The 25,696-nt window shown below is 43.1% G+C and overlaps 1 protein-coding gene across 2 annotated transcripts in view; it reads right to left on the bottom strand.

Moving 5' to 3' along the window:
• Nucleotides 1-3,295: 3,295 nt before the first annotated feature.
• SLC35G1 (solute carrier family 35 member G1) overlaps nt 3,296-25,696 on the bottom strand; it is a 39,798-nt gene continuing 17,397 nt past the window's right edge. For both annotated transcript variants that reach the window (XM_073685266.1, XM_073685265.1), the window contains 2 exons: nt 13,151-13,328; nt 3,296-9,120 (listed from right to left, as the gene is read on the bottom strand). In XM_073685266.1, the coding sequence (XP_073541367.1) occupies nt 8,364-9,120; nt 13,151-13,328 (935 nt within the window). In that variant the 3' untranslated portion in view covers nt 3,296-8,363. The remainder of the gene's footprint in view (nt 9,121-13,150; nt 13,329-25,696) is intronic.

Genomic DNA, 25,696 nt, shown 5'->3' with positions numbered 1-25,696 from the left:
ACGGACTTAAATGTCAAGTGGGCGGTCCTATTCAATGATTGACAGTCATTGAAGTTAATAATGGTCAATGAGTGACTATTCGCGTAAAAAAATATTTTTGGGGGGGCATTATGTTAATCTCCTAAGACAATATAAAAACATGCATATTCTAAATATATACCTTCCCTGTATGACTGAGCATACAGATCTAGCCCTCAACCACTAAGTAGCACCGCCCACTGGACTCCTAAGCATAGAATAAGCAGGGAATTATTTGAATAAAATTGTACTGAATTGAAGAGAAACTGCAGTCTCCATGCAGAGCTGCGGGAACCTACAGTCACCATGTAGAGCTGCACTAATGATCCTCTGCAGGATAAAAATGATGACAAAACTAATAAAAAAAATCTATAAATACCCTGTTTTTTATTATGCTCCATGATACATCTTCCCAGCTCTTAGATTAGTTGTCTCCTAACTTTGTGCTGCCTAGTGAAGCCTTTAAAGCGTTTATCCAGGAATATTTTTTTTTTCACTAAGGGCCTAAAAACTAACAGGCAGGCAGTTGCTAACTACCTGTCTGTTCTACCTGGTGCCAGCAGAGAGTGGTCATTGACCGCTCCAGCAGGAGATTGAGCAGCTCTTCTGGGTTCCATTGGGGCGTGACTGCTGACGTCATGCTGATTGACAGCCGACTCCCCACATTTAGGCACCAGGAAGCTGACTGTCGGTCAGCATGATGTCGGCAGTCACGCCTCAGAGGAATCGGGCAGAGGAAAAGAAGCCGCTGCACTGTCGACATGACATCAGCGGAAGCTGGAGAATTGCCAACAGAAGCAGACTGTAACCACTCGGTGGCGGCAGAGATTGGCGCCGAGTACAACAGACAGGTAGGTAGCAACCACCTGCCTATTAGTTCTTAGGCCCGTAGTAAAAAAGAAAAAACTAAATAGTCCCAGATAACCCTTTTTAATTATAGTGAAAGAACATAAGAGGATGAAATCTGAACCATAGGAAATATGACGAGAGCTGCGGACACTATATCGTAACAATGAATGAAAGCATTAATAACGTAAAGCTAAAAATACATGTATACAATGTGATAGACAACCTCCACTCAACACCAGCCTCCATGTATGGAACAAAACGTATTAGGAGACCTTTTCAAATTAATTTCAACAAATAAAATTGTATTTCTTATATTTAATCCTGTTACGATAGATACTCAGTGCTATGGATATAGGCAGTGCTAACCCAGCAGAGGCCGCCGGGTCTGGTGCCAATGGTCTCTTCTTTACGTAAGAGCACAGTAGTGCTATAAATTACAACAGAGGGACCCCGGTAGAGGACAAAAATGTCCTTTTGGCGAATGATTGATAAGTGTATGAATAGGCATGCCATTTAGAGACACAGAAAACAAACATGATGGCCTCCATGTATTTTTTTATAATAAAGGTAAAGGGGCAGATGGATTGCCCGTGGAAGAATTTTGTTTAAGGATCCTGAAAATGAAGCTCTTAAGATGATATAAAAAATGTATCTACTTTTCTGGAAACATATTTCATGGCTTGAATAGAACTGAATTCTGAAGATAAGGTGGCACTTGGCCTCCATAAAGTTTTTCAGACAACTATTATACACTTCTAGAAACAAAAACTATTTGCACCCCAATCTTCACAAAAATCTAACCCTCCTACCTGACATTTTTCCTTAAGCTACGGTCACACATTCAGTATTTGGTCAGTATTTCACATCAGTATTTGGAAGCCAAAACTAGAAATGGGTGATAAATGCAGAAGTGGTGACGTGTTTCTATTATACTTTTCCTCTGATTGTTCCACTCCTGATTTTGGCTTACAAATACTGATGTAATATACTGAACGTGTGAACGTGGCCTTAGGGTATAAGTGGGTCATCCGAGAAAATTGAAGTCCCTTGTAAGTTTTAAAGAGAGGCTCCACTGCAGACTGTGTTTCCCCCCCCCCCCCCCCCCCACCGAGACACAAGGGTCTGGTGTCAAAGAATATGGGGCCCACCCATCATGTAAAAACATTTTTTACTCTCAGCCCACATGGCAGAACCAGTCTATTGTAGATCCATCACCTGAACAGGAATACAGCAAGTTGATAAAGTGGCGTTAATGCTTATGATCAAGTCATAAAACCATAAAGCGGCAAGCAAAAAAGAAGACAGTCCCTATTCTCCACATATCTGTACAGCACAAAGGTAAGATAAAAAGCTGTCTGGCCATTTAACCTAAATTTCATATATAATGCCTTTGTCCTATACAGACGTGCGGGAGGAAGGGATAAGATGCCTCCAATTCAGGAAAAAATGTCTAAGACCCTGTTATCTGCTGACCAAGAAGAAGAGGCCAGTGCTTCTGGAAAAGATGTCAGCAGGAGAAACAAACTGGACGGGTGGGCTTGTTCTGTGCACACCCGACATTTTCTGTTTCTTTTTTTCAAAACACTTGTTTATCCAGTTTAATTTTTAAGCTGGCTTAAAAATGATGGTCATCAACAGCACATCGTCCTGTGTAAATAGGGAATGTGCTGCCTATGACATATTGTGTGGGGGCAGAACAATTGCACTAAAGATCATGCTCTGCACATACGGTAAAGTGCTTGTCAACCTGCTTAAAAAGACTACAGATCAGCTTGTATGTAGCCAATCATCAGTAGATTAATGGCCTGGATTGAAAAAGCCATGACCAGCATTGATGTATTACACTCGCTTTTAAATCGCCATTAGTGATGAGCATGCTCGGGTGTTTTCCGAGTATATTCGGATGCTTGGGTGTTATGTTTGAGTCACTGTGTGTGCTTGATTTGCAACTGTTTGACAGTTTTAATACATGTGAGGAATGCCTGCTTGTTAGGCATTCCTCACATGTATTAAAGCTGTCTAACAGTCGCAAATCATGAGCACGGAGTGACTCAAACATAACATTCGAGCACCCGAAGATACTCGGAAAACACCCGAGCATGCTCGTACATCTCGAGTAACGAGCATGCTCGCTTATCACTAATAGCCATCATATTCCACAGCAATTTATAGACATTATCAACACTGTCCCCATTGGTGCTCACAATGTAACTTCCCTATCAGTATGTCTTTAGAGTGTGGAAGAACAAACTAACTCCTTGCAGATGTTGTCTGTAGTGGGATTTGAACCCAGGACTCCAGTGCTAACCACTGAGCCACCTATGTAATATATACAGTGCTGGCCAAAAGTATTGGCACCCCTGCAATTCTGTCAGATAATACTCAGTTTCTTCCTGAAAATGATTGCAATCACAAATTCTTTGGTATTATTATCTTCATTTAATTTGCTTGCAAGGAAAAAACACAAGAGAATGAAGCAAAAATCAAATCATTGATCATTTCACACAAAACTCCAAAAAAGGGCCGGACAAAAGTATTGGCACCCTCAGCCTAATACTTGGTTGCACAACCTTTAGCCAAAATAACTGCGAACAAAAGCTTCCAGTAACCATCAATGAGTTTCTTACAATGCTCTGCTGGAATTGTAGACCATTCTTCTTTGGCAAACTGCTCCAGGTCCCTGATATTTGAAGGGTGCCTTCTCCAAACTGCCATTTTGAGATCTCTCCACAGGTGTTCTATGGGATTCAGGTCTGGTCTCATTGCTGGCCACCTTAGAAGTCTCCAGTGCTTTCTCTCAAACCATTTTATAGTGCTTTTGGAAGTGTGTTTTGCGTCATTGACCTGCTGGAAGACCCATGACCTCTGAGGGAGACCCAGCTTTCTCACACTGGGCCCTACATTATGCTGCAAAATTTGTTGGTAGTCTTCAGACTTCATAATGCCATGCACACAGTCAAGCAGTCCAGTGCCAGAGGCAGCAAAGCAACCCCAAAACATCACGGAACCTCCGCCATGTTTGACTGTAGGGACCGTGTTCTTTTCTTTGAATGCCTCTTTTTTTTTCCTGTACACTCTATGTTGATGCTTTTTGCCAAAAAGCTCTACTTTTGTCTCATCTGACCAGAGAACATTCTTCCAAAACGTTTTAGGCTTTCTCAGGTAAGTTTTGGCAAACTCCAGCCTGGCTTTTTTATGTCTCGGGGTAAGAAGTGGGGTCTTCCTGGGTATCCTACCATACAGTCCCTTTTCATTCAGACGCCGATGGATAGTACGGGTTGACACGGTTGTACCCTCGGACTGCAGGGCAGCTTGAACTTGTTTGGATGTTAGTCAAGGTTCTTTATCCACCATCCGCACAATCTTGCGTTGAAATCTCTCGTCAATTTTTCTTTTCCGTTCACATCTAGGGAGGTTAGCCACAGTGCCATGGGCTTTAAACTTCTTGATGACACTGCGCACGGAAGACACAGGAACATTCAGGTCTTTGGAGATGGACTTGTAGCCTTGAGATTGCTCATGCTTCCTCACAATTTGGTTTCTCAAGTCCTCAGACAGTTCTTTGGTCTTCTTTCTTTTCTCCATGCTCAATGTGGTACACACAAGGACACAGGACAGAGGTTGAGTCAACTTTAATCCATGTTAACTGGATGCAAGTGTGATTTAGTTATTGCCAACACATGTTAGGTGCCACAGGTAAGTTACAGGTGCTGTTAATTACACGAATTAGAGAAGCATCACATGATTTTTCAAAGGGTGCCAATACTTTTGTACACCCCCTTTTTTTAGGTTTGGTGTGGAATTATATCCAATTTGGCTTTAGGACAATTCTTTTTGTGTTTTTTTCATTGAAGACAAATTAAATGAAGATAATAATACCAAAGAATTTGTGATTGCAATCATTTTCAGGAAGAAACTGAGTATTATCTGACAGAATTGCAGGGGTGCCAATACTTTTGGCCAGCACTGTAGCTCCCAATGTATACCTGTAGGTTCCTTTCTGACACCTACTCACATTTCTGAACTCTTTGGAACATTGTGACATAAAGTACTGCGGGGGGGGATGTGGTTTTCATACTGTGATAATCAGGGAGTTTTAAGGGTTACACATAAACATTCACTCATCTCTATCTCTTCTCACAAATTGCTTTAGTGACCTTGAATCTCAGCCTATTGTATTATCTGGATATAATTTTGACTTCCAATGTGCTATGGTTAAAAATCTCAAGGTCGGTATCTTAAGGACGTTGGTTCCCAGTCTACTATCTGTGAGAACCGTGTGGATTTTTAGCCATGTTGGGTCTTTTTTTCTTTTGTTTAATAAATGTCGAGGCCAAGTTCCGATTATCATGGAAGCCAATTAAATATATTACAGAGGCAATGATGTGTGCCTACGTAACCTGTTCTTCTATGTTATTATTGGAGACTAATATCTGAGCACGGTTGGGCGACAATGTAATATAATGTGGCTTCTATCAGGACCAATAACTCGGGGCCGTTCTCGCTCAGACTTTGTCACTCTGTGTCTCCGACTCCCGGCCGGTGATTTACGGAACCTCGATACCTTTTCTTGTATGAATTACAAGTGGTTCCATCATCTGAGAGTTCCCACGTTGAAAAAAACTCTCCATTGGGTTAATAAAATCTTATGGTTCATTGATTATTGTCTATGCCAGGAGTTCTTTCGAGCGTACAAACTAAACAAAGGTCATACACCTTATGGACACCCTGTGTACCCTACACAACTAACAGCCTTGGTCAACTTTGTCGTTCAGAAATAAACATAGTTTGCCCCTTTGATACTTGTGAAGGAAACCAAGCCGATTAATGATTCATTACTAGATATATATATAAACCTACCCCATTGAGTAAAAACATCGCACTAGGCCCCCTGTATGTATGTGACATCGCGTGTGTGTGCGGCATGTGTTTTATGTACAACTAGGCTTGTGACCCCACCAATGAGTGGGGGTCCTACACATGTCCTATGTATGTGTAGGATGTGTCCACTGTGTGAATAATTTGCTGTGCATTTTGTATGTGTGTGGCAAGTATTTGCCATGTGTCTCATGTGTGCTTGTGTCCAGTGTGTGGTTGGGGTGTGTACTGTATAATTAGAGATATATATATATATATATATATATATATATATATATATATATATATATATATATATATATATATATATATAATTAGAGGTAATTATAACCAAAATCTCTAAAAACGGTCTGTGAACACTCTATAGGCGTTCAGCAACAAAGCGCTCGTGTCCAGCCTCACGGAGAAAGAAGACATGGAACAACCTCCTTAGGGGTTACAATGACCCTATATATTTGTTTTTTTTAGATTATTTTAATGTTTCTGCTTTGTATGACCATTTAGCGATCAATTTGGGCCACCGGAATAAATTCCACAATTGGGCCCTATTCGCCCCAGTGTGATCCTGACCTAAAGTAATCGCTTTAAAAAAAATTCTAAAATCCCTCAATGGAAATGTCTGATGGACACAACTTAAAAAATATTTGTAGAAATCTGACAATTATGTGAGATAAGCAGCGCCGCAGATTGGCTGCTCGTCTCTTGCTGCAGAGTATGTGAGTCACAGATTGCATCTGTAGGACATTCATTCTCCTGTGTCATCCTCTGGCTGACTTAATGCTCCTCCTTAAAAAAAAGAAGTTCTTCAGCATCTGCGGTGTGGAATACACACTTAGATATCTCAGATGCTGCAGAACATCAGATTCCACGCATGAAATGGTGCAAACCTCTTCCAAAGGGATCGAGATCAACAGATAACAAGAATCTTCCCCGTGCTCTTCAGAAAGAGGTTCTGCAGCAGCTGTGGTGTGCATGATATGGAATAATAATCCCTTTCCGGTAAATTGTATTGATATTAGAAGTTATATTGTGACTTGTATAAATGAACTTGTCCACATGACTTGTATTATCATCATAATTTACAGAGAGAGGTGCTGACAGATGGTAAATGGCACTGCCGGAGAATTCAGAGGATTTTATTCATGATCGGTGTATGGTGGATTTTTACCAGAATATTCACATTTTCCTTGTTTGGGACCCCCCGCCCTATAGAAATAATAACATATGTCTGTGCCGGCATGTTACTGTGCAGAATGATCACAGCCGTCTATGGTCGGCCTGACTGCAAATACCAGAAAGTGAACATGTTATTATGGATATACATATATCTCAGATAAAAGTCAGTGGCATTTACATAATGGCAGGTTATATAACTGTATATTTACACAAACAGCCCAGGATTATGTACTAAAAATGCCCGCCGAGCTACATCTGCACAATTTGGTTTTATCCCAAATGAAAAATGATTTATTTTAGAGTCTAATTTTTATAGTGGTATATTAATATCTTATACAACCTATACATTTAGAGGAACTTTCCAAATCTACATTCGTCTAAGCAATCAGCCTAATGTAGACTCTTTTGCGTATACATTAGTCAATCCACGGGCCCTCATTTAGCAGAGGTCAAAAAAGTGTCCTTTTGGCCTCTGTTTGGCCGCCATGCATCTAAATATTTTTAAAAGGGTTGTACGGTCCAAATCGATAAGTCTGCAGTCAGTCTGTGTGGCTGCAGACTTATGAATGCTCCCCGCGCATGCACTATGTGCTGCGGGGATTCGCCGGTTTCTGAGCCGTGACCGGCGGGAACGCATGCATTGTACATACTCCCGGCCAGAGCCCGACTAGTCGGTACGGCATCGCTTCATACGCTTGTATTAAGCGAGGCCGCTCCCACTGGACGGCCGCACCCACTGGTTGGCCATGTCACTAGACAGGACTCAGCCTCGCTCAATACAAGTCCACGCCCACTGGATGGGTTTTGTCTGGGAGTATGTATACCACATATGTACTCGCCGGTCCTGGCTCAGAAACCGGCGAATCCTTGCAGCTCACAGTGCGTGCACTGGGGGGATTCATAACTCTGCAGTCACACAAAGTGACTGCAGACTTAACAGTTTAGACCGGACAACCCCTTTAAGACTAGGTTCAAAAACATATAGAGATCTCCTCTGAGAACCGCGTCGGAATTTCTAGAAGTTCCAGAAGAACAAGATTCCAACAGAATCCTCAACGGAGTCACTCTGGGCACCATCTTGCCTCCGTTCATCTTTTTTTTTTTTTATTAGAAAAATGTTGTTTGTTAATGTCTAAAAAAAAGACAAACACTGCCCGGAAGGAGACCAGATAGTCCAGAATGACTCCATTGGCATCATTCAAGTGAGTGGCTCCATCGGGGTTTTCATCAGAATCCTCTTTTTTTGGGGAGATTCCGACTGAAACAGCAACGTAGTGCTCAGAGGAAAGCCCTAACGCTTTAGGAAAGAACATTAAACTGTGGTTGACTATACAGAGAACCACCGCAAGAAAAATGTAAACTATATATATATATGTAAAAATAAAGGTGTCCTACAGTGCACAGATGCCATGATATCCAAAGAGTGATGGAGCTAGGAGCACTTAGTCTACTTCACTCTTCTTCTTTGAGGTGTTGTACCACTTGAGGATGGCAGTGCCAGCGGTGCTGGCGACAACACAGAGAGCCCCGCCGATTGTTAGCCAAGTCGGCGTTTGGTGAAAGAAAATAGCCTGAAAAATAAAAGCAAAGACCACATCCATGCACCTCATGACCGATACTGGCCCGGCCTTCTCAATCTGTAAAGCCTTTACCAAAAATGCCTGACCTCCCAGGCCCAGGACGCCTATAAATACCAGAAGCCATCTGTCTGCTCCGCAGTAAGGTAGCCGCCAGACGCCAAGAGCAGACACGGCAATGACAGACTCGATGAGGCCAATGATGGCGTAGTACCAGATGGACAGAAAGTAATGCACAGACTTGCCCATTTTTCTCAGCACCACGATAGTCAACGAAGCACCAATGGCACCGGCCACTGCAGCAATAGTTCCCTTCATGTGGCTGGAGTAGTCACCCTCAAAGTCGTCACTGTTCGACCCAAACAAAAAAGGAGGCCGGGCTATGAGAATAACTCCTACTAGGGTGAAGAGCATGAACAGGATGTCCCAGATTGAACACTTCTCCTTGAGGAAAATGCAAGCAAAGATGGAAGTAAAGGCCGGGCTGCTGAACATGATAACGGTGGCGTCGGCCAAGGGCATGGACTGAACAGCGTAATACAGCAGTATCATGGCAGAGGAGCCAAGAAGTCCTCTGAGGAAAAGGAAAATCCTTTGATCCTTGGGTCCTAAGAATCCAAGCCTATAAGGAATAAAGACAAAATATTATCCACAGAAACTTAGAATTTGACCGATACGTCATCATGGGCAGAGATCTAAGTAATAACAGCACCGAGGCTCTATTATGTAGGTGATATATAGCCCTAAGGTCCCATAATACTACATTAAAGGTGATGAAAATGACAGATTTGAACCAAAACAATTATTTGTCAGGCAAAAAACTTGCAAATGAACAATGGTTTTAGCCAACCGATCACTAACGGTCTTCATTTTAAAATGAAGTCGGCCATTTTTTATTTTTCCATCTAAACGTCAGCCAAAAATCTTTTGTTCAAAAAAATATATATATTATATTGAGAAAGTTTTCATCTTTTGTTAAAAGAACATTCCCAGAATGACTATTTGTTCATCGCCTGGTGTCACTGACAAGTATGGACAATATGGACTAAAATGTGTCTGGATGTGTCGATATAAAGATCTTTCAATAAATGATCGCTCAACCAGCAACGCACTATAGTCTAATGTGTATGAGGCCTCTTAGTATTCGGATTGTCTGCTGGGGAAACCTATTCATCATCATCATTATAAGGCTATGTGCACACTGGGGTTGTGCAATGGATATCACTTGGGCCCACTGCAACCCACTGACCTTTAATGGGGTCATTTGAGATCTGGCTTGGTCTCTGTAGCTGACAGCCTTCTCCCCCCAATTTCCCAAAACATATGCATGCTCACCTAGGCTGAGAATGCATATGTGTTCAGTGGCTAATGTCACATGGAAGCCATAGAATAAGATATTGTAATTAAACATGTCCCATCCTTCTCCATCTTATCTGTCAGGTAAATGTCAGAAGGTCCTCCTACACATTATATGGCCACCATGGTTCCACCATTTATCTTTGGAAGCAACTGGATAAGATTGGATTTCACTCTCTCTCTCTGATTTCGTGGAGGGTCTGACAGTCAACAAAGACACATCCAATCTCTCTTATTTCGTGGAGGGTCTGACAGTCAGTCAACAAAGACATGGCATGCTCAGAAGCTGGCCATACACATGACAGAGCTGTTCGTCCAACATCCATCTCTCCCGATTTCTCCATATACACTAAGGCTTGGATCAGCTGAGAGTTCATGTGTTTCCAATGGAGAGAAAGAAGAAAGTCGCTGCCAAACTCCTCTGGCGATGTTTGTTTGCTTCCCTGCAAACAAAAGGGGCTCGATCCTTGAATTGCGTGAATTGATTAAGGGTCATGCACCAGCACAACCGCCCTAGCGTTCATTCATGTATCATCTCCCCAAGTTATTAAATTGATATGCATACAGGATTTTAACTTTTGCAAGTTGTCAGCCAGAGGGTATGAAAATTAGACAAGCTGATATTTTTCATTACTAAAAGGGGTTTTCAACTTTCAACAAACTTTTGTCCATATCCTTGTAAAAATAACCAACCCGAGTCTGGGGCTGTGTCTCTCCTATCTCGATGGTTTGGCTGCAGTGGTAATGACGTTAAGCAGCCAATCACCAGGGTCAGCGGCACAGTATAAGCCAATGAGCTCAGTAATTCTCTGCAGTGCTGTCAACATGACATCACAACAACTTGACCAAAGGAGGGAAGTAAAGCTCAGATTGGTGGTTTTACACGTAAAAGTTTGTTGAATGGGGACAACCCCCTTTAAAGTGATTATGGTGTTTAGAGTGTTCGCTTGTATTTTTTTTCCTTTCTCTTAATATTTAGCATTTCTTCTTTTTCTGTTTATTGATTTATAACTAAGTTTCAGGTATAGTGGTGTGAAAAAGTGTTTGCCCCCTTCCTGATTTCTTATTCTTTTGTATGTTTGTCACACTTAAATGTTTCAGATCACAAAACAAATTTAAATATATTAGACAAAGATAACACAAGTAAACACAAAATGCTGTTTTTAAATTAAGGTCTTTATTATTAAGGGAAAAAGAAATTCAAACCTACAGGGTGAAAAAGCGATTGCACCCCTCCTTAAAACATAAATTAACTGTGGTTTATCACATCTTTGGGAAGCTGAGCTCAATTTCCCTAGCAACACACAGGCCTGATTACTGCCACACCTGTTCTCAATCAATAAATCACCTAAATAGGACCTGCCTGACAAAGTGAAGTACACCAAAAAATCCTCAAAAGCTATACACCATGCTGCGATCCAAAGAAATTCAGGAACAAATGAGAAACAGAGTAATGGAGATCAATCAGTCTGGAAAAGGTTATAAAGCCATTTCCAAAGCTTTGGGACTCCAGTGAACCACAGTGGGAGTCATTATCCACAAATGGTGAAAACATGTAACAGTGGTGAACCTGAAGTGTTCGAGAAGTGGCCAGCTGGCCAAAATTACCTATGGGGCGCAGCGACGACTCATCCAAGAGGTCACAAAAGAACCCACAACAACATCCAAAGAACTGCAGGCCTCACTTGCCTCAGTTAAGGTCAGTGTTCATGACTCCACCATAAGAAAAAGACTGGACAAAAATGGCATGCATGGCAGAGTTCCAAGACAAAAACTACTGCTGAGCAAAAGAACATAAAGGCTCGTCTCAGTTTTGACAGAAAACATCTTAATGATCGCCAAGACTTTAGGGAGAATACTCTGTGGACTGACGAGACAAAAGTTGAACTTTTTGGAAGGTGCATGTCCCATTACATCTGGCGTAGAAGTAACACAGCATTTCAGAAAAGGATCATCATACGAACAGTAAAATATGGTGGTGGTAGTGTGATGGTCTGAGGTTGTTTTGCTGTTTCAGACTTGCTGTGGTAAATGGAACTATGAATTCTGGTTTCTACCAAAACATCCTAAAGGAGAATGTCCAGCCATCTGTTCGTGACCTTAAGCTGAAGAAAACTTGGGTTATGCAGCAGGACAACGAACTAAAACACACCAGCAAGTCCACCTCTGAATGTCTTAAGAAAAACAAAATTAAGACTTTGGAGTGGCCTAGTTAAAGTCCTGACCTTAATCAGAATGAGATGCTGTGGCATGACCTTAAAAAGACGGTTCATGCTCAGAAACCCTCCAATGTGGCAGAATTACAACACTTTTGCAAAGATGAATGGGCCAAAATTCCTCCAGAGCATTGCAGAAGACTCAATGCCAGTTATTGCAAACGTTTGATCGCAGTTGTTGCTGCTAAGGGCCCAACCAGTTATTTGGTTTAGGGAGCAATCACTTTTTCACACAGGACCCTGTAGGTTTGGATTTTCTTTTCCCTTAATAATAAAGACCTTCATTTAAAAACTGCATTTTGTGTTTACTTGTCTGATCTTTGTCTAATATTTAAATTTGTTTTGTGATCTGAAACATTTATGTGTGAAAAACATGCAAAAGAATAAGAAATCAGACAGGGGGCAAACAGTTTTTCATATCACTGTATAGTAGACTGATCTATATCGATGCATGTTTTTGGTTGGATGTTCATTGCTTGTTCATTCTACTTTAACATTTTCTGTCAGTTAGTAACTTTGCTAAAACTTAGAGCTAGAAACGCGTCAGTGGTTACACAATATGGGCTTTTAACCTTGTGACAATAAAGGTGTTGGTTTTTGGACAATTTTAGTGTTGTATCTTCTCAGTAAACTTTGGAATATTTCCCCAGCCAACCTACGTCCTGCTGTATCGGGTCGAACGGCTTTCACCACATGTGTTTGAGTAATTCTTGGAGCATCTTTTCTTTGATCTCTGTATTGTGTCTTCCTTACCTGTTGGGTTTATGGCTCTACACCATCTATGAGCGGATGCGCTGATTCGACAGTATGAGGACATGCAGGGAAACACCTACAATTTGCAACACCCAATTTACACTTCCAGGATGAATAACAGAAGGGGGGCACAAAATTGAGTAATCATAAAAGATGCTCACGAACGGTTATATCATATGGAATACAAGTACGGTACTTACTAAAACAAATGTCAGGATTGGTAACAAGTCAATTGTAATTTATTCCCTTACATGTCATGTAAGAAAGCCTACAGAACGCAAAGAACCTGCCCTCTAAATATTTTTTATATTTAGTTTCATGACTTACTTGAAATAAATTAAACCCGGAAGCACAAGGAACATCTGGAACACACAGCGAATCGCGCTGATTTGCACAGAGTGCATATCGTCAACTAACTTAACCAACAAGGCGCTAGATGAGAAGAGAAAAGCAGACACAACTGTGTACAAGATGCCAAGACCTGGACATGTGCATTTCTTTTTCCCTGCAAAGAAAGATAAAAATAAAGTATGAGAAGAGGGATAATGGAAAAACTTCTTTAATATTCTTAACTTAATTCTCCAAAATCACACCCAGCATTCTTCCTGTCCCAAAAAAATATTTTTCTAACATTCTTACCTTACAGAACCAGCACCATTTTTGGTCAAGTGACGGCCCAGATTAATGAAGCACTCCCTTCTTTTATTTCCATAACTGCACCCACACCACTTAACTATCACACTCTGTACTACCTTTACATATAGTTCACTTCCACACAGTTTAATCTCCAGTTTTCTTTCATTCAGACACCATCTTGATTCCCATATCTTATCATACATTTTATTCCTCTATGCTTTGTTATAATTAGATTATAAGTAGTATAAAGTTTGGGAAAACTAGCTGTCACCTCCTTCATTATAACTGTATGACAGGAGCTGCCTAATCATCATCAATAATGGTGATATGAGTTTGTCTAACCCTATGGAGAAATTGTGTGCTCTTTCATCATACAGAAACTTCTGGTGACTGAGATTCACAGAACATGAAAGCATGACATTCCCATAGGGTTACCATGAGATAGCATAAACCAACTCAACCGAAAATATCCATGATATTTCCGATAGAAAGGGAAAACAACATCAGATAATACTAGGAAAATTATAGATATTGGGAAACTAGTGACAGAATGAATTAAAAAAAAAAAAAAAAAAAAAACACTGGAGTGTCCATTCTAGCGCCCCATGGAAAGTCGCTGTTCTCTTTCCAAACCCTGGTAAATAGGAAGTCATAGCTGACATCATTTGCATGTCTAGTCTGATGTGCTTTCTGAGTCATGTTTTCCCGTGAATCTGCAGTTGAATAGTAGGGGTGGGTGAGTCAGCACTAGAAATAATGAAACTTGGAGGCCGATGTTGGTCACATCGGAATAAAAAAGGAGAATGCGCAAGGAAACAAAAAGACAGCAAGGTGACATATGGGACGAACGATAGGACCAGGAAGATCTTTAAAAAAAAAAAAAAAATTACGACAGTGGAAAACCCCTTTAATATAATTTACTTATGTGATAAAAACACACAAACACAAAATATCATGTATACAAGAGATACATACAATTTTAACTCTTAATGAACCAAGAGAGTTTGACAAGTGGTGTGCGCCCTGCCACAAATCTTACTCCAGTTACAGACTAATGTATTATTTCTGAAGTAAGGAACAGTACATCTCGCCATGAATTAGTCGAGTGATGGCATCACGCTCCTGCAGTGCCCCTGTCCTGACCCAGGTCTGTCCATTTTGTCAGGGATGGGAGTAACTAGCAGCCAAATATTGCTAATTTTTTACTCAACTCTGCATTGCATAAAAAACTCTGGAGTAAAAGCTTTGATGAATCTGAGCCATAGACTTGTACCTATAAAAGAAAATAAAAAAAACACAAAAAAACACACACCTTTAGTGTTCTAATCATTGCTTTCAATGATTGCATTTTTGGATTTTGCCTATGCATTTCGAAGTAACATACTTCTTCAGGGCAAAAAAACATATAACAAATGACAGGTTACAGCCATATATATACTGTCATATTTAAAAAAAAATGTGGCGCCAAAAGAAAGTCACATCATATGAAAGAGTTAATCTTGGGCATTTCAGTATTACAAAAAAAGATTAAAGAAGAAGTATGGTATGTCCTGAAGAAGTATGGTACTTCGAAAGGCGTATACAAAATAAAAAAAACACATTATCCTAGTGTGTACCTGGATTCATTACCGTCCACCAGAAGAGCGGATTTTTCTACTTTTTCTATTCCACAAAACTCAACTTAGTCCCTAGACCCATGGACCTGTTGCAGCTGGGATTACATGCTCATCCAAATGTTGTGTGATCACAACATAATCAGGTTAGAATAAAATGTATTTGTTTTATCCATTTTAACAGGATAAGACCCTACTGCGATTTTCTCTCTTCCTTAGTATTAAATTAGGGGGCTTGGTGCACCCTTGGTGTGGCCAAGATGCTTGGTGCACCGTTTCACTGGTTTTGCACCTTTCTGCCTCCCTCACTGGTGATTCACAGCACTGGATTGCTTGGCGTGAGCACTGTCTGCACAATCACCAGTGAAGGAAGTAGCAACCTGCAAAACCAGTGGGTGGAACGGTGCATTGACCCTCTCGGCCACACCAAGGGTGTACCGAGCACCCTATTTAGCATATTCGATTACACTTCAGTTTCTAAAGGTGCAATTTTTATAGATGTTATATCCCCTTACAAAGTTTTTAGTATATACTGTTAGTTTGTGCTAATATGCAATGAGAGCGCTTCATCCTAAAATCAAACATTAATAAGTAATTGCCACACATCAAAAAAACAATATCTATTTGTGATCTCAAGTGGGCACTCACCCACCCATCACAAGAGAGCCATCAATTGGGTCTGTTATGATGTCTGACCTTTCCTCTGCATACTGACCTTTTTTCGTTTGGTATTTTTGGCTGTATCTGGAACAGACCAACAAGGCAGGCGATAATAAAGCCCTAATAGAGCTGTTTACAGTAGAAACTTGCAGCGCTCCAAGAAAGAAGAAAACCATTCTACACTGAATATACACAATAGAGTTAAAACGGAGGATCATTTTGGAATGTAGTAAAATAAGCAAATACATAACAATGTATGGTAGGTAACCTGGGGGTAAGCAATTAGTTTTCAGGAAACATAACTTTAAATACCATTGATGCAAGAACCTTTAGAATGGCATTTAAAGTGGACCTGTCACCAGGTGAAAAGTGACATTTTTTGCTCTCATTTTATTCCAACTGCTCCTCTGAGAATTCTGCTTTTTTTTTTTTTTTTTTTTTTTAAATCCGCCAAACGGCTCCAGAGTTATTAGCTTTCTTATTTGGTGTGACTTTTTATGGAGTTTACTAAGTGGGCGTGACTCATAGGGTAATAATGAGGAGCAGCTTAAGACACGCCCCAGAGGAGCCTGTGAGCCACGCCCCCTTTATAAAAAGAGATTAGCATTCTGGGGCCCACATCTACTAAATATTTATGGCATATCGTATGGATATATGATACATGTGTGACATGGGAATACCCCTTTAGGTGGTTAATAAGACGACCTATCCTACCTGCACTGTTTGGGTAATTGCAAACAGTGTGGATCTGGTGCATTGCTTTAATACATGAAGATTTTGTTGCAAAATGTATCCTATGCAAAGCAATGATTTTAAAGCTCAGCACCGCGGGTCAATTAATGCATGGAAAATGTATACGACGTGAAGACGGGCTTTTCAAATCAGTGTAGAAAATCACCCTTAGGTTCTACATGGAAATTGAAGACACAGCACTTATTTGAAAGTACAGCTGACTTCATTGGTTTGTGTCATGCCTTCTCCCATTGTCTACACATGACATAAGGGGCTTTCCTATCTTAGCCCTTTATGCATATAGACAGGATTACAGAGGAAACACCATGCACTTCAATGCTAAGGACATAACAGGCCACACCTAGCCAGAAAAAAGGCGCACCAGGAGGAATATGGAACGGTTTTCCAAAAATATCAACTCAAATTCATTATAACATCTCTTTAGCAGTCAAATATTAAATTTAAAAGGGTTGTACCATAGATGAGCATGGCACTCCAAGGTGTGTCAAGTGCTCGGATAGGGTCCCACCCCGTAACACTAGTAGAAAAGGATCCGGAACTCCCATTCTATAGGATATCTTGTTTTACTGTATACAATCCAGAAATATTCAAAAAGTGACGTTTCAATTGGTATGAAGGTCCATTTTCTGCATTTCCTCCTATTGGTTTTTCTCCTTATGCTTTATGCCCATCCCTCCGATATCTACTAGTCACCTTCGTCCCTTAGTCTCTTTCCTCGTTTGTCAGTTCATTTTTCCCTCCTTCCCATGTCCTTTCTCTTGCCCCAGGTACGACTGTTCTATCGTTTACGTTCCTAGGGAACGTTGTTACCTCACGTCCCCTCTGTGAAACGTCCTTTCCGGTTAATACGCCAACCACCCGCGTAACTTCCGGCTCAGTGACCAGAAGTGTCGTTCCGATGACCCTATTTATACTGACTGTGTTGGATACTTGTTAGCGCCATTTCTAACATAAGGAGGGTGATCACAAGGGGCTTTTCAATCTACCTTATTTCCACACTTTGCCTACTACTCAGGACCATTGGACATACGTTATACCCATGTACCTGAATTTTCATTTGCCACTCAGGCCAGATAGATTATATACTTCTCTTTATACTTCATTTTGCGCATTTCTGGTTTGTATATAATAAAACAAGCTATCCTTTAGAATTGGAGTTGCAGATTCTTTTCTACTATCCTTAGGATAGGTCATCAATGTCTGATCGGTGGGGGTGTGACACTTGGAGGCCCCCGCCGATCAGCTGTTCCCTGTTTTGTCGGCGCCAGGAACTGCTCAATTAGAGATTAGAGATCTACACAGCTCCATCAACTGTATAGTGGTCATGGCTGGGTACTGCACATTTGCCCCCTATTGATTTAAATAGGGGCGGATCTGCAGTACCCAGCTGCGGCCACTACAAAGTTGACGGATCTGTGCTGTGCAGATCCATAATTGAGCAATTCCGGTCACCGGGAACAGCTAATCGGTGGGATTTCCAGGTGTCACACCCCCACCGATCAGACATTGATGACCTATCCAGAGGATAAAAGTTAAAGTAGTGGACAATCTCTTTCATCATTATATTGCCGAATTAGTGCTAGAGCCACAGTAATCATAAGGCTAGGTTCATATGTTGTAGCTAAAGTTTGGCAACGATGTTGCCAAAACTGTGTGGAAATGCAAATCGGAATTTTAATAAAGCATTAAGCATAACACAGCGAACTCAGCTGTATCCACAGCCCCAACTAGTTGTGGCCAGAAGATAGAGACAGATATTTCCATGTTGGCCAAAAATGCCTCAAAATGGAATTCCCCTTTAATTTTCTTTGCAGATGTCAGACGTCACAAGGCCACATTGCAGCCTCAAAGTTTGATCCCGGCCTAAACTATAGTGTCTGTCACATGGAATACTTCCCCTGAAATTGGCCATGGTATATTATTTTTATTTAATGATTTTTGGTTACCCCCATTATCCAGGACAGCTCAGGTCCAGATTCGCTCTGTTGGGAGTTCCTTGGAGATTCTAGCTAAATATAAAAGAAACTGCAGTGTTGCGTTAACGCACCGTGCTAGCGTACCGCACGTTCTACCATTCATTAGTTACAACTTGTCAGAAATGCATCAGCAGTCGATTTTGCTGAGACATAGTATGCAGAAAAAAAATAAATAAATCAGTCACTCGGGCAGAATAAATTTATCATTAACAGGCGCTCTTTATATAGTTACAACCTAAAGTCCATCGTCTCCTCATTTCTTGCTGACTGTAGTTTTCTTTAATACGAATAGACAAAAAAAAAATACTTGCCCCCAATAGCAGAGAATTACCCCATACCTCCAGAACACGGTCATGTTACACATACTGCATTAATACAGCATATAGTGCAGGCAGGGGTGGAAAAATCGCAGGGTCCTGTGAGAAACGGGGGTCCAAAGAGGAAGCCCACCTGTGTTCATGTACTGTAGGTTTCCATATATGCAGGCACAATGCAGATACAGTCCTGCTGCATTTTCTCATATTCCCAGGTAGATTCTCCTCCAAGGACACTGGGGCGCTCAGTTGATCGCTTCATATATATTAAATTTATTCTCTTGATTTTTATTACAGATCATGTTTGCCAGAACTGAAACTGAAAACTGGTATGCAAGGCAGAAACTGTAACAGTGAGCGACCGGCTGCACCGACTCCCTCATACATGGCTCATGTTTAAGTCATAAATTTACACAGGAAACATTTTTCTCAGCTAAAAGTCTAGACCAGGGGTCTCAAACTCAGCTGGTGATATGATCCGCACACGGAAAAACATTTCATTTGGGGGGCCGCATTATTTGCATGACAAAGTGACATTTTTAGTGATACCATTTTATTTTCTATACACCTTTTGAACTGGTCCCCCATGTTGCAGACATGGTCTCCCCTCCAGGTCCCCCATGTTGCAGACATGGTCTCCCCTCCAGGTCCCCCATGTTGCAGACATGGTCTCCCCTCCAGGTCCCCCATGTTGCAGACATGGTCTCCCCTCCAGGTCCCCCATGTTGCAGACATGGTCTCCCCTCCAGGTCCCCCATGTTGCAGACATGGTCTCCCCTCCAGGTCCCCCATGTGGCAGACATGGTCTCCCCTCCAGGTCCCCCATGTTGCAGACATGGTCTCCCCTCCAGGTCCCCCATGTGGCAGACATGGTCTCCCCTCCAGGTCCCCCATGTTGAAGACATGGTCCCCCATCCAGGTCACCCCACATACTGCGCACAGGGTCCCCATCCCCCCCATACTGCGCTCAGGGTCCCCGTCCCCCCCATACTGCGCTCAGGGTCCCCGTCCCACATACAGCGCTCAGAGTCCCCTTCCCCCCATACTGCGCACAGTGCCCCACCCCCACCCCATACTGAGCACAGGGTCCCCTGTGCTGTATTTCACATGACAGAAAAAAAAAAGAAGATTCTCACCGGTCCTCTGTTCCCTCGGCCTCCTTTCTGCACCTGTGGCCCGCAGGCACAGACCCCGTAACGATCGCAGCTCTATCCAGCAGCAGCCGACCTCAGCGCATGGCAGTGACGTCATACGCCGCTGCGCTGGGACGCAGATATCAGCTGCTGGCCTCTGATTGGCCGGCGGCTGACACTGGTATTGCTGTGCAGAGAGCCGGTCTCTGCGCGCCAATACACTGCACTACAGCGCTGATGTCCGCAGCTGCTGGAGAGAGCCGCGATCTTTAAAGGGGTCTGTGCCTGCGGGCCGCAAGAAGCAGCCGGAGGGGCCGCATGCGTGTGCTTGAGACCCCTGGTCTAGACCCTTAGATCAGGAATAGGACAATTCGTAACTTTCCCAAATTCTTATGAAAACATTATTGCCCGCAAACTGCATTAAACTACTGTACTCAATTCATTACATATTTTAGGAGTCGGTACATTTTATACCGACTCCACAGCCCTGGGAGCATCACTGTGCTCGACAAGCTCGCCAAGTATTTCCGTTGTTGCTCGGGTCCCCTCCCTGCATGTTTGGTGCTCTTTAGAGAGCCAATGAACATGCAGGGATTGCCTGCCATGCACTGTAATGCCGTAGCCATGCTGGTTGTGGTATTACAGTGATTGGCTGTCTGCACAGCGTCATCAGGTCTATATCAGACCTGGCGCCGCCATGCTCATCACAGTCACTCCGGAATCAGGCAGTGTAGGGAGAGGTGCTGCTAAGCTAGGGAGAGATTTGGTTGTTTATTAGGTAGTATAAGTATTCCACAAAATATATATATATCCAACTGAACTAACAGTCCTTCTGAGGACTAATCCAGCTGCATATAGTCAGTGCTAGGCAAGCAGGCAGTGTATGTGGCAGACTGCAGTGTATGATACAGCACAAGAGAGTCCATTGATTGTCCTGTTAGTATAGGTATTCCACAACATATACATATATGCAGCACAAGAGAGTCCATTGAAAGTCCTGCCTGCAGCTGCTGTAATAATTACAGATATTTGTAGACATAGTCCCAGATATCAGGGGCCAGGGCAAAATTTTTTTTTTTGCTTAAAAAGCAATCCAGAGTACACCATTTTTCGGCTCCATTTGCTTGTTCTCACTGCAGAATAAAGCCAGATCTGTTCCATATTTCAGCAATAAAAAAATCCAGAAATTTGAACTGAATGTGGAAAATATTGGCCTCCTTTTCCATTCTGTTGCAGTGTTCCGGAGAAGAATAGGATTAGTAAGTTACAGGCCTGCTATTTAAAACCGTGGTTCTCTGTCAGACATATCACCTATAAGACTGTTCCAAAAGCAGACATTTCTTCCATTTGCATTCCGTTGCAGTGTGTCGGTCAAGCTATTCACACTAGGTCTCTGTGTAGAATAATATTAGTAAATTACAGGCCTGCTATTTAAATTTGTGGTTCTCTGTCAGACGTATCACATATAACTGCGTTCCAAAATCAGCTATTTCTCGTGAATATGGAAAATATTGTCCTCAATTTAAAATGGACAAGTTGCGTGGCAAGGGGCGGGGAAGTGGATGTGATGGTGCATGCAGAGGCCGAGGACGTGGCCAAGCTGAAATTGTGCCACAACAAACACCCACATCTTGTCGCTCGACCTTCCTGTCCCAATTACTAGGCGACCGCAGAACACTACTATTGAACACAGAGCAGTGTCAAAAGGTTGTTGGTTGGATAGCAGATAATACTTCCAGTCACTATGCCACCACCACCACCCTGTCTTCAACATGGTCAAGTCTCAGTAGCCGTGAGTCTGGACCGCATATTCCTCACACCATGCAGAGTGCCCAGAGACAACCGATCGCACATTTGGACACTCAGAACAGCTTCAAGCAAGTAAAGAGGGGAAAGCGTGTAGCGATGCCCAAATATTGGAGCAACCATGGTCACATGAAGGATACGGTAGGAAAGAGAAATTACTGTCGCAAGAGGTGGATGATGATGATGATGATGATGAGACACAATTGCCAGAAAGTCAGGAGGAGGACCAGGGTGCGGCAGTGGAAGACGAGGTGGTGGATGATATAGTAACTGACCCAACTTGGCAGGGGGACATACAGAGGGGGGACAGCAGAAGACAGGGGGAGGGAGGCATAGCACCACAACAGGCAGGAAGAAGCAGTGTGGTGGCCGCAGACACAAGGTGGGAAAGCGTTCCTTGTAACGCCAACACGATGGAAGTTGCCAGTACAACTGTTAGGTCTTCCCGAGTGTGGTTATTTTTTAAAGACTCTGAAGATAACCCCAAAAAGGCCATTTGTACCACCTGCCAGGCCAGCATCAGCAGGGGTGGCAAAACTAGCAGACTGACCACCACTAACATGATCAGGCACATGGCAGCAAAGCACCTGACTAAGTGGGACGAACCCCAGGGTCCAGCAACAGTGTCTGCAGGTGACACCACTTCCGCTGTTGTGCGTGCACACCAATCTCCTGTCCATGGTGCATGCGAAGATGCCTCCCACCCTGCACCTGTCGTTGTACACTCTTAGCAGCATCAGGAAGCACGTCCTTGTCCCAGTGCAGCGTTCAGTTGTCCCTACCCCAGTCCTTGGACCGCAAGCACAAATATGCAGCCAACGTTCCACAGGCCACACTACTAAATTCACACATTTCGCGAATGCTTGCGCTTGAAATGTTGCCTTTTAGGCTTGTGGAGATGGAAGCTTTCCGCAACCTGTTTGCGGCGGAAGTCCCTCGTACTCGGTCCCCAGCTGCCACTATATCTCCTGGTGTGCCGTCCCAGCATTACACGAGCAGGTGTCACACAACATTAGACGTGCTCTCAACAATGCAGTTGCTGAGAAAGTCCACCTAACCACAGACACGTGGACAAGTGCTTGTGAGAATGGACGGTACATCTTGTTGACGGCACACTGGGTTAATATAGCGGAAGCCGGAACCCAGTCGGACCTTGGGACGTCCTCCCGACGCCAAAGATTGACGGGGCCTGGGTCAATCAGGGTTGTCCCCCACATTCTACAGCTCCTGCACTTCCTCCTCCTCTTCAGCTTCCATCTCCGAAATGACCACACCAGTCGCAAGCTGGAAGCACTGCAGCACTGCCTTAGCCAAGTGACAACAGGCTGTGCTGAAGCTAATATGCTTAGGTGACAAACCGCACAACGCTGAAGAGTTATGGACAGCTCTCAAAGAGCAGGCAGATCTGTGGCTGACACCGCTGACCCTACTGCCAGGCATGGTCATGTGTGACAATGGCCGAAACCTGATGGCGGCTCTGAGGTGAGGCGAGCTCACACACGTACCATGCCCAGACTATGTGCTTAACCTCATGGTTCAGCGGTTTCTCAAATCTTACCCGGAGCTGTCGGATCTGCTTGTCAAAGTACGCCGCCTGTGTGCCCATTTTAGAAAGTCAGCTACAGCTTCCGCCATGTTTCAGCAGCGTTCGCAGCTTCCAGCGACTGATCTGTGATGCCCCCACGCGTTGGAACTCTATATTGCAGATGTTGGGAAGGATTTGTGAGCAGAAGAGGACAGCTGTTCACTACTAGCATCAACAAGGACATCGGTATTCAGGTCAGACTCCACACATAAGACCTCAGGAGTGGACATGGATGTCAGACATATGTACCATCCTCCAAAACATTGAGGACTCCACCAAGATGGTTAGCAGCAATGACGCCATAATTAGCGTCACCATCCCGCTTCTCTGTCTTCTGAAACGCTCTCTGTTCACAATTAAAGAGGATGCATTGCAGGCGGAGCACGATGAGATGGAGCAAGGAACCATACAGGGTGATTCCACACAGCCTAGCCTCCTCTCATCCCAACATGGATTGGGTGACAATGAGGAAGAGGAGGAAGAACAGGAGCTAGTTTCCTGCGCTATAGACAGTTCTACTTGCACAACTGTCAAACCATCTGTTCAGCGTGGCTGGCCTGAGGACAGGGAGAAGGGGGGAGAGGAAGAGGATGAGGAGGAAAGCATGGTCAGTCGTCCTCTTGATGAGGACACGGAAGTCTTGCCTCTTTGCATTCTGGCACACATGGCTGAGTTTATGTTATGCTGCCTTTCCCGTGACCCTTGCGTTGTCCAAATTTTGGGAGGCAGTCATTACTGGTTGGTGACACTTCTAGACCCATGCTACAAGGAAAACTTTCAGTCTCTTATTCCCACACTGGACAGGCCTAATAAAATGGGACAGTACCAGAATGCCCTTGTTGTGGAATTCTTAAAAAAATTCCAATCTGAAAACGCTGGCAGCAGAGGTCACAGTTCGTTGGACAACCAAGGAGTACAGACGAGAGAGACCCAAATGAAATCCAGCAGAGGCAGGGGAACACTAGTCAAAGTTCTGGGACAGTTTTCTCAGACCTTCCCATCGCACAGGCCGAGGCGCGGGGTACTCTGCCAAGGAGGGAAAAGTTTCGGAAGATGGTGAGGGAGTACCTTGCCAACCGTACCAACGTCCTTCGTGATTCCGCTGTGCCTTATAATTATTGGGTATCCAAGCTGGATACGTGGCATGAACTGGCTCTCTACGCCTTGGAGGTCCTGGCGGGATTTTAGTGCCGCTGGTGGAATTAGAACCGATATAAGCTGACAGGCTGACTCTTATAAATATGAGCAAGAGCTGGATTGAGCCAGACTTCTCTACACCACCAAATGATAGCAGCATAACAAACTCAAATACAGTGTATTTTTTTGGGGAGGTCTAACTCTATTCCCATGCACTTCTGTTTTCACACCCAGACATGGGTATATGCTTCCTGATTTTGTCTATTTGCTCTTGTCTTCCTCCTTCTCCGCATACTCCACCACTATATCACCACCAATATGTATCATATCAACATATCTACATCTCTTGCAAGGGATATTGGAGCGCCTCCAAATTTTTGGCAGCTGTTGCTTTACTGCATAGGCAAACAGTATGGGAGACCCACTTCCTAATAATGGGAACGTTTTTTTCAGGAGGCCCTCCGACCTCTACGTCTCTTGCAAGGGGAATTAGAGTTCCTCCAAATTTTTGACAGCCATTGCAGTCACTGCATAGGCAAACAGTATGGGAGACCCTCTTCTTTCTACTGGGAATATGTCGCTACTGAGGCCCACCTCTGTGTCTTTAAATTGTTAGTAGGGTTTTTCCTAAATTTTGGCAGCCGTTGGACTCACTGCATACCCTAAAACTGAATAGCAGACGCTCTCCTTTCTAATGGTAACATGTTGTTACTGTGGCCCAACTCTATGTGTCTTTAAATTGTTAGTGGGGTTTTTCCCAAATTTTGGCAGCCCTTGCAGTCACAGCATGGGCATTACCACTATAGGAGACCCGCTCCTTTATAATGGGAACATTTTTTTTTTACTGATACCCTCCTCTATGTCTCTTCAAAGGGGTATTGGGTTGCATCCAAATTTTTGGCAGCCCTTGCAGTCACTGCATATGCAATAACAGTATAGGATACCCACTCGTTAATAATGGGAACAACAAAGCATAGCCGGCTGATGGCTCTCCAACAATAGCTAGGGCAGACTGCTGGCCCTTTAAGAATAGTAAGGGCTGCCTGAAGGCCCTATAAAAATAGGCTTTGTGACTTTCATATTCCCTCCATCATAAATGAAACAGGATGTGTCTGATGATGTGTCACACACCCAATGGCCAGATAACGTTGTAAAATGTTAAAATGACATTTCCCAGTGAATGCATTTGTCAAAGTTGAAAGCAATGCAAAAGGGAAAAAACACATCAAAAACGCTACGTGTGAACATAGCCCAAGGTGT

Source organism: Phyllobates terribilis, unplaced genomic scaffold (genome assembly GCF_046119375.1).
Source record: "Phyllobates terribilis strain yellow unplaced genomic scaffold, ASM4611937v1 Scaffold_5__5_contigs__length_657084704, whole genome shotgun sequence".
NCBI lineage: Eukaryota > Metazoa > Chordata > Amphibia > Anura > Dendrobatidae > Phyllobates > Phyllobates terribilis.
Note: the sequence above shows the minus strand (reverse complement) of the source record. Positions and strands in the feature narration are given on the sequence as shown.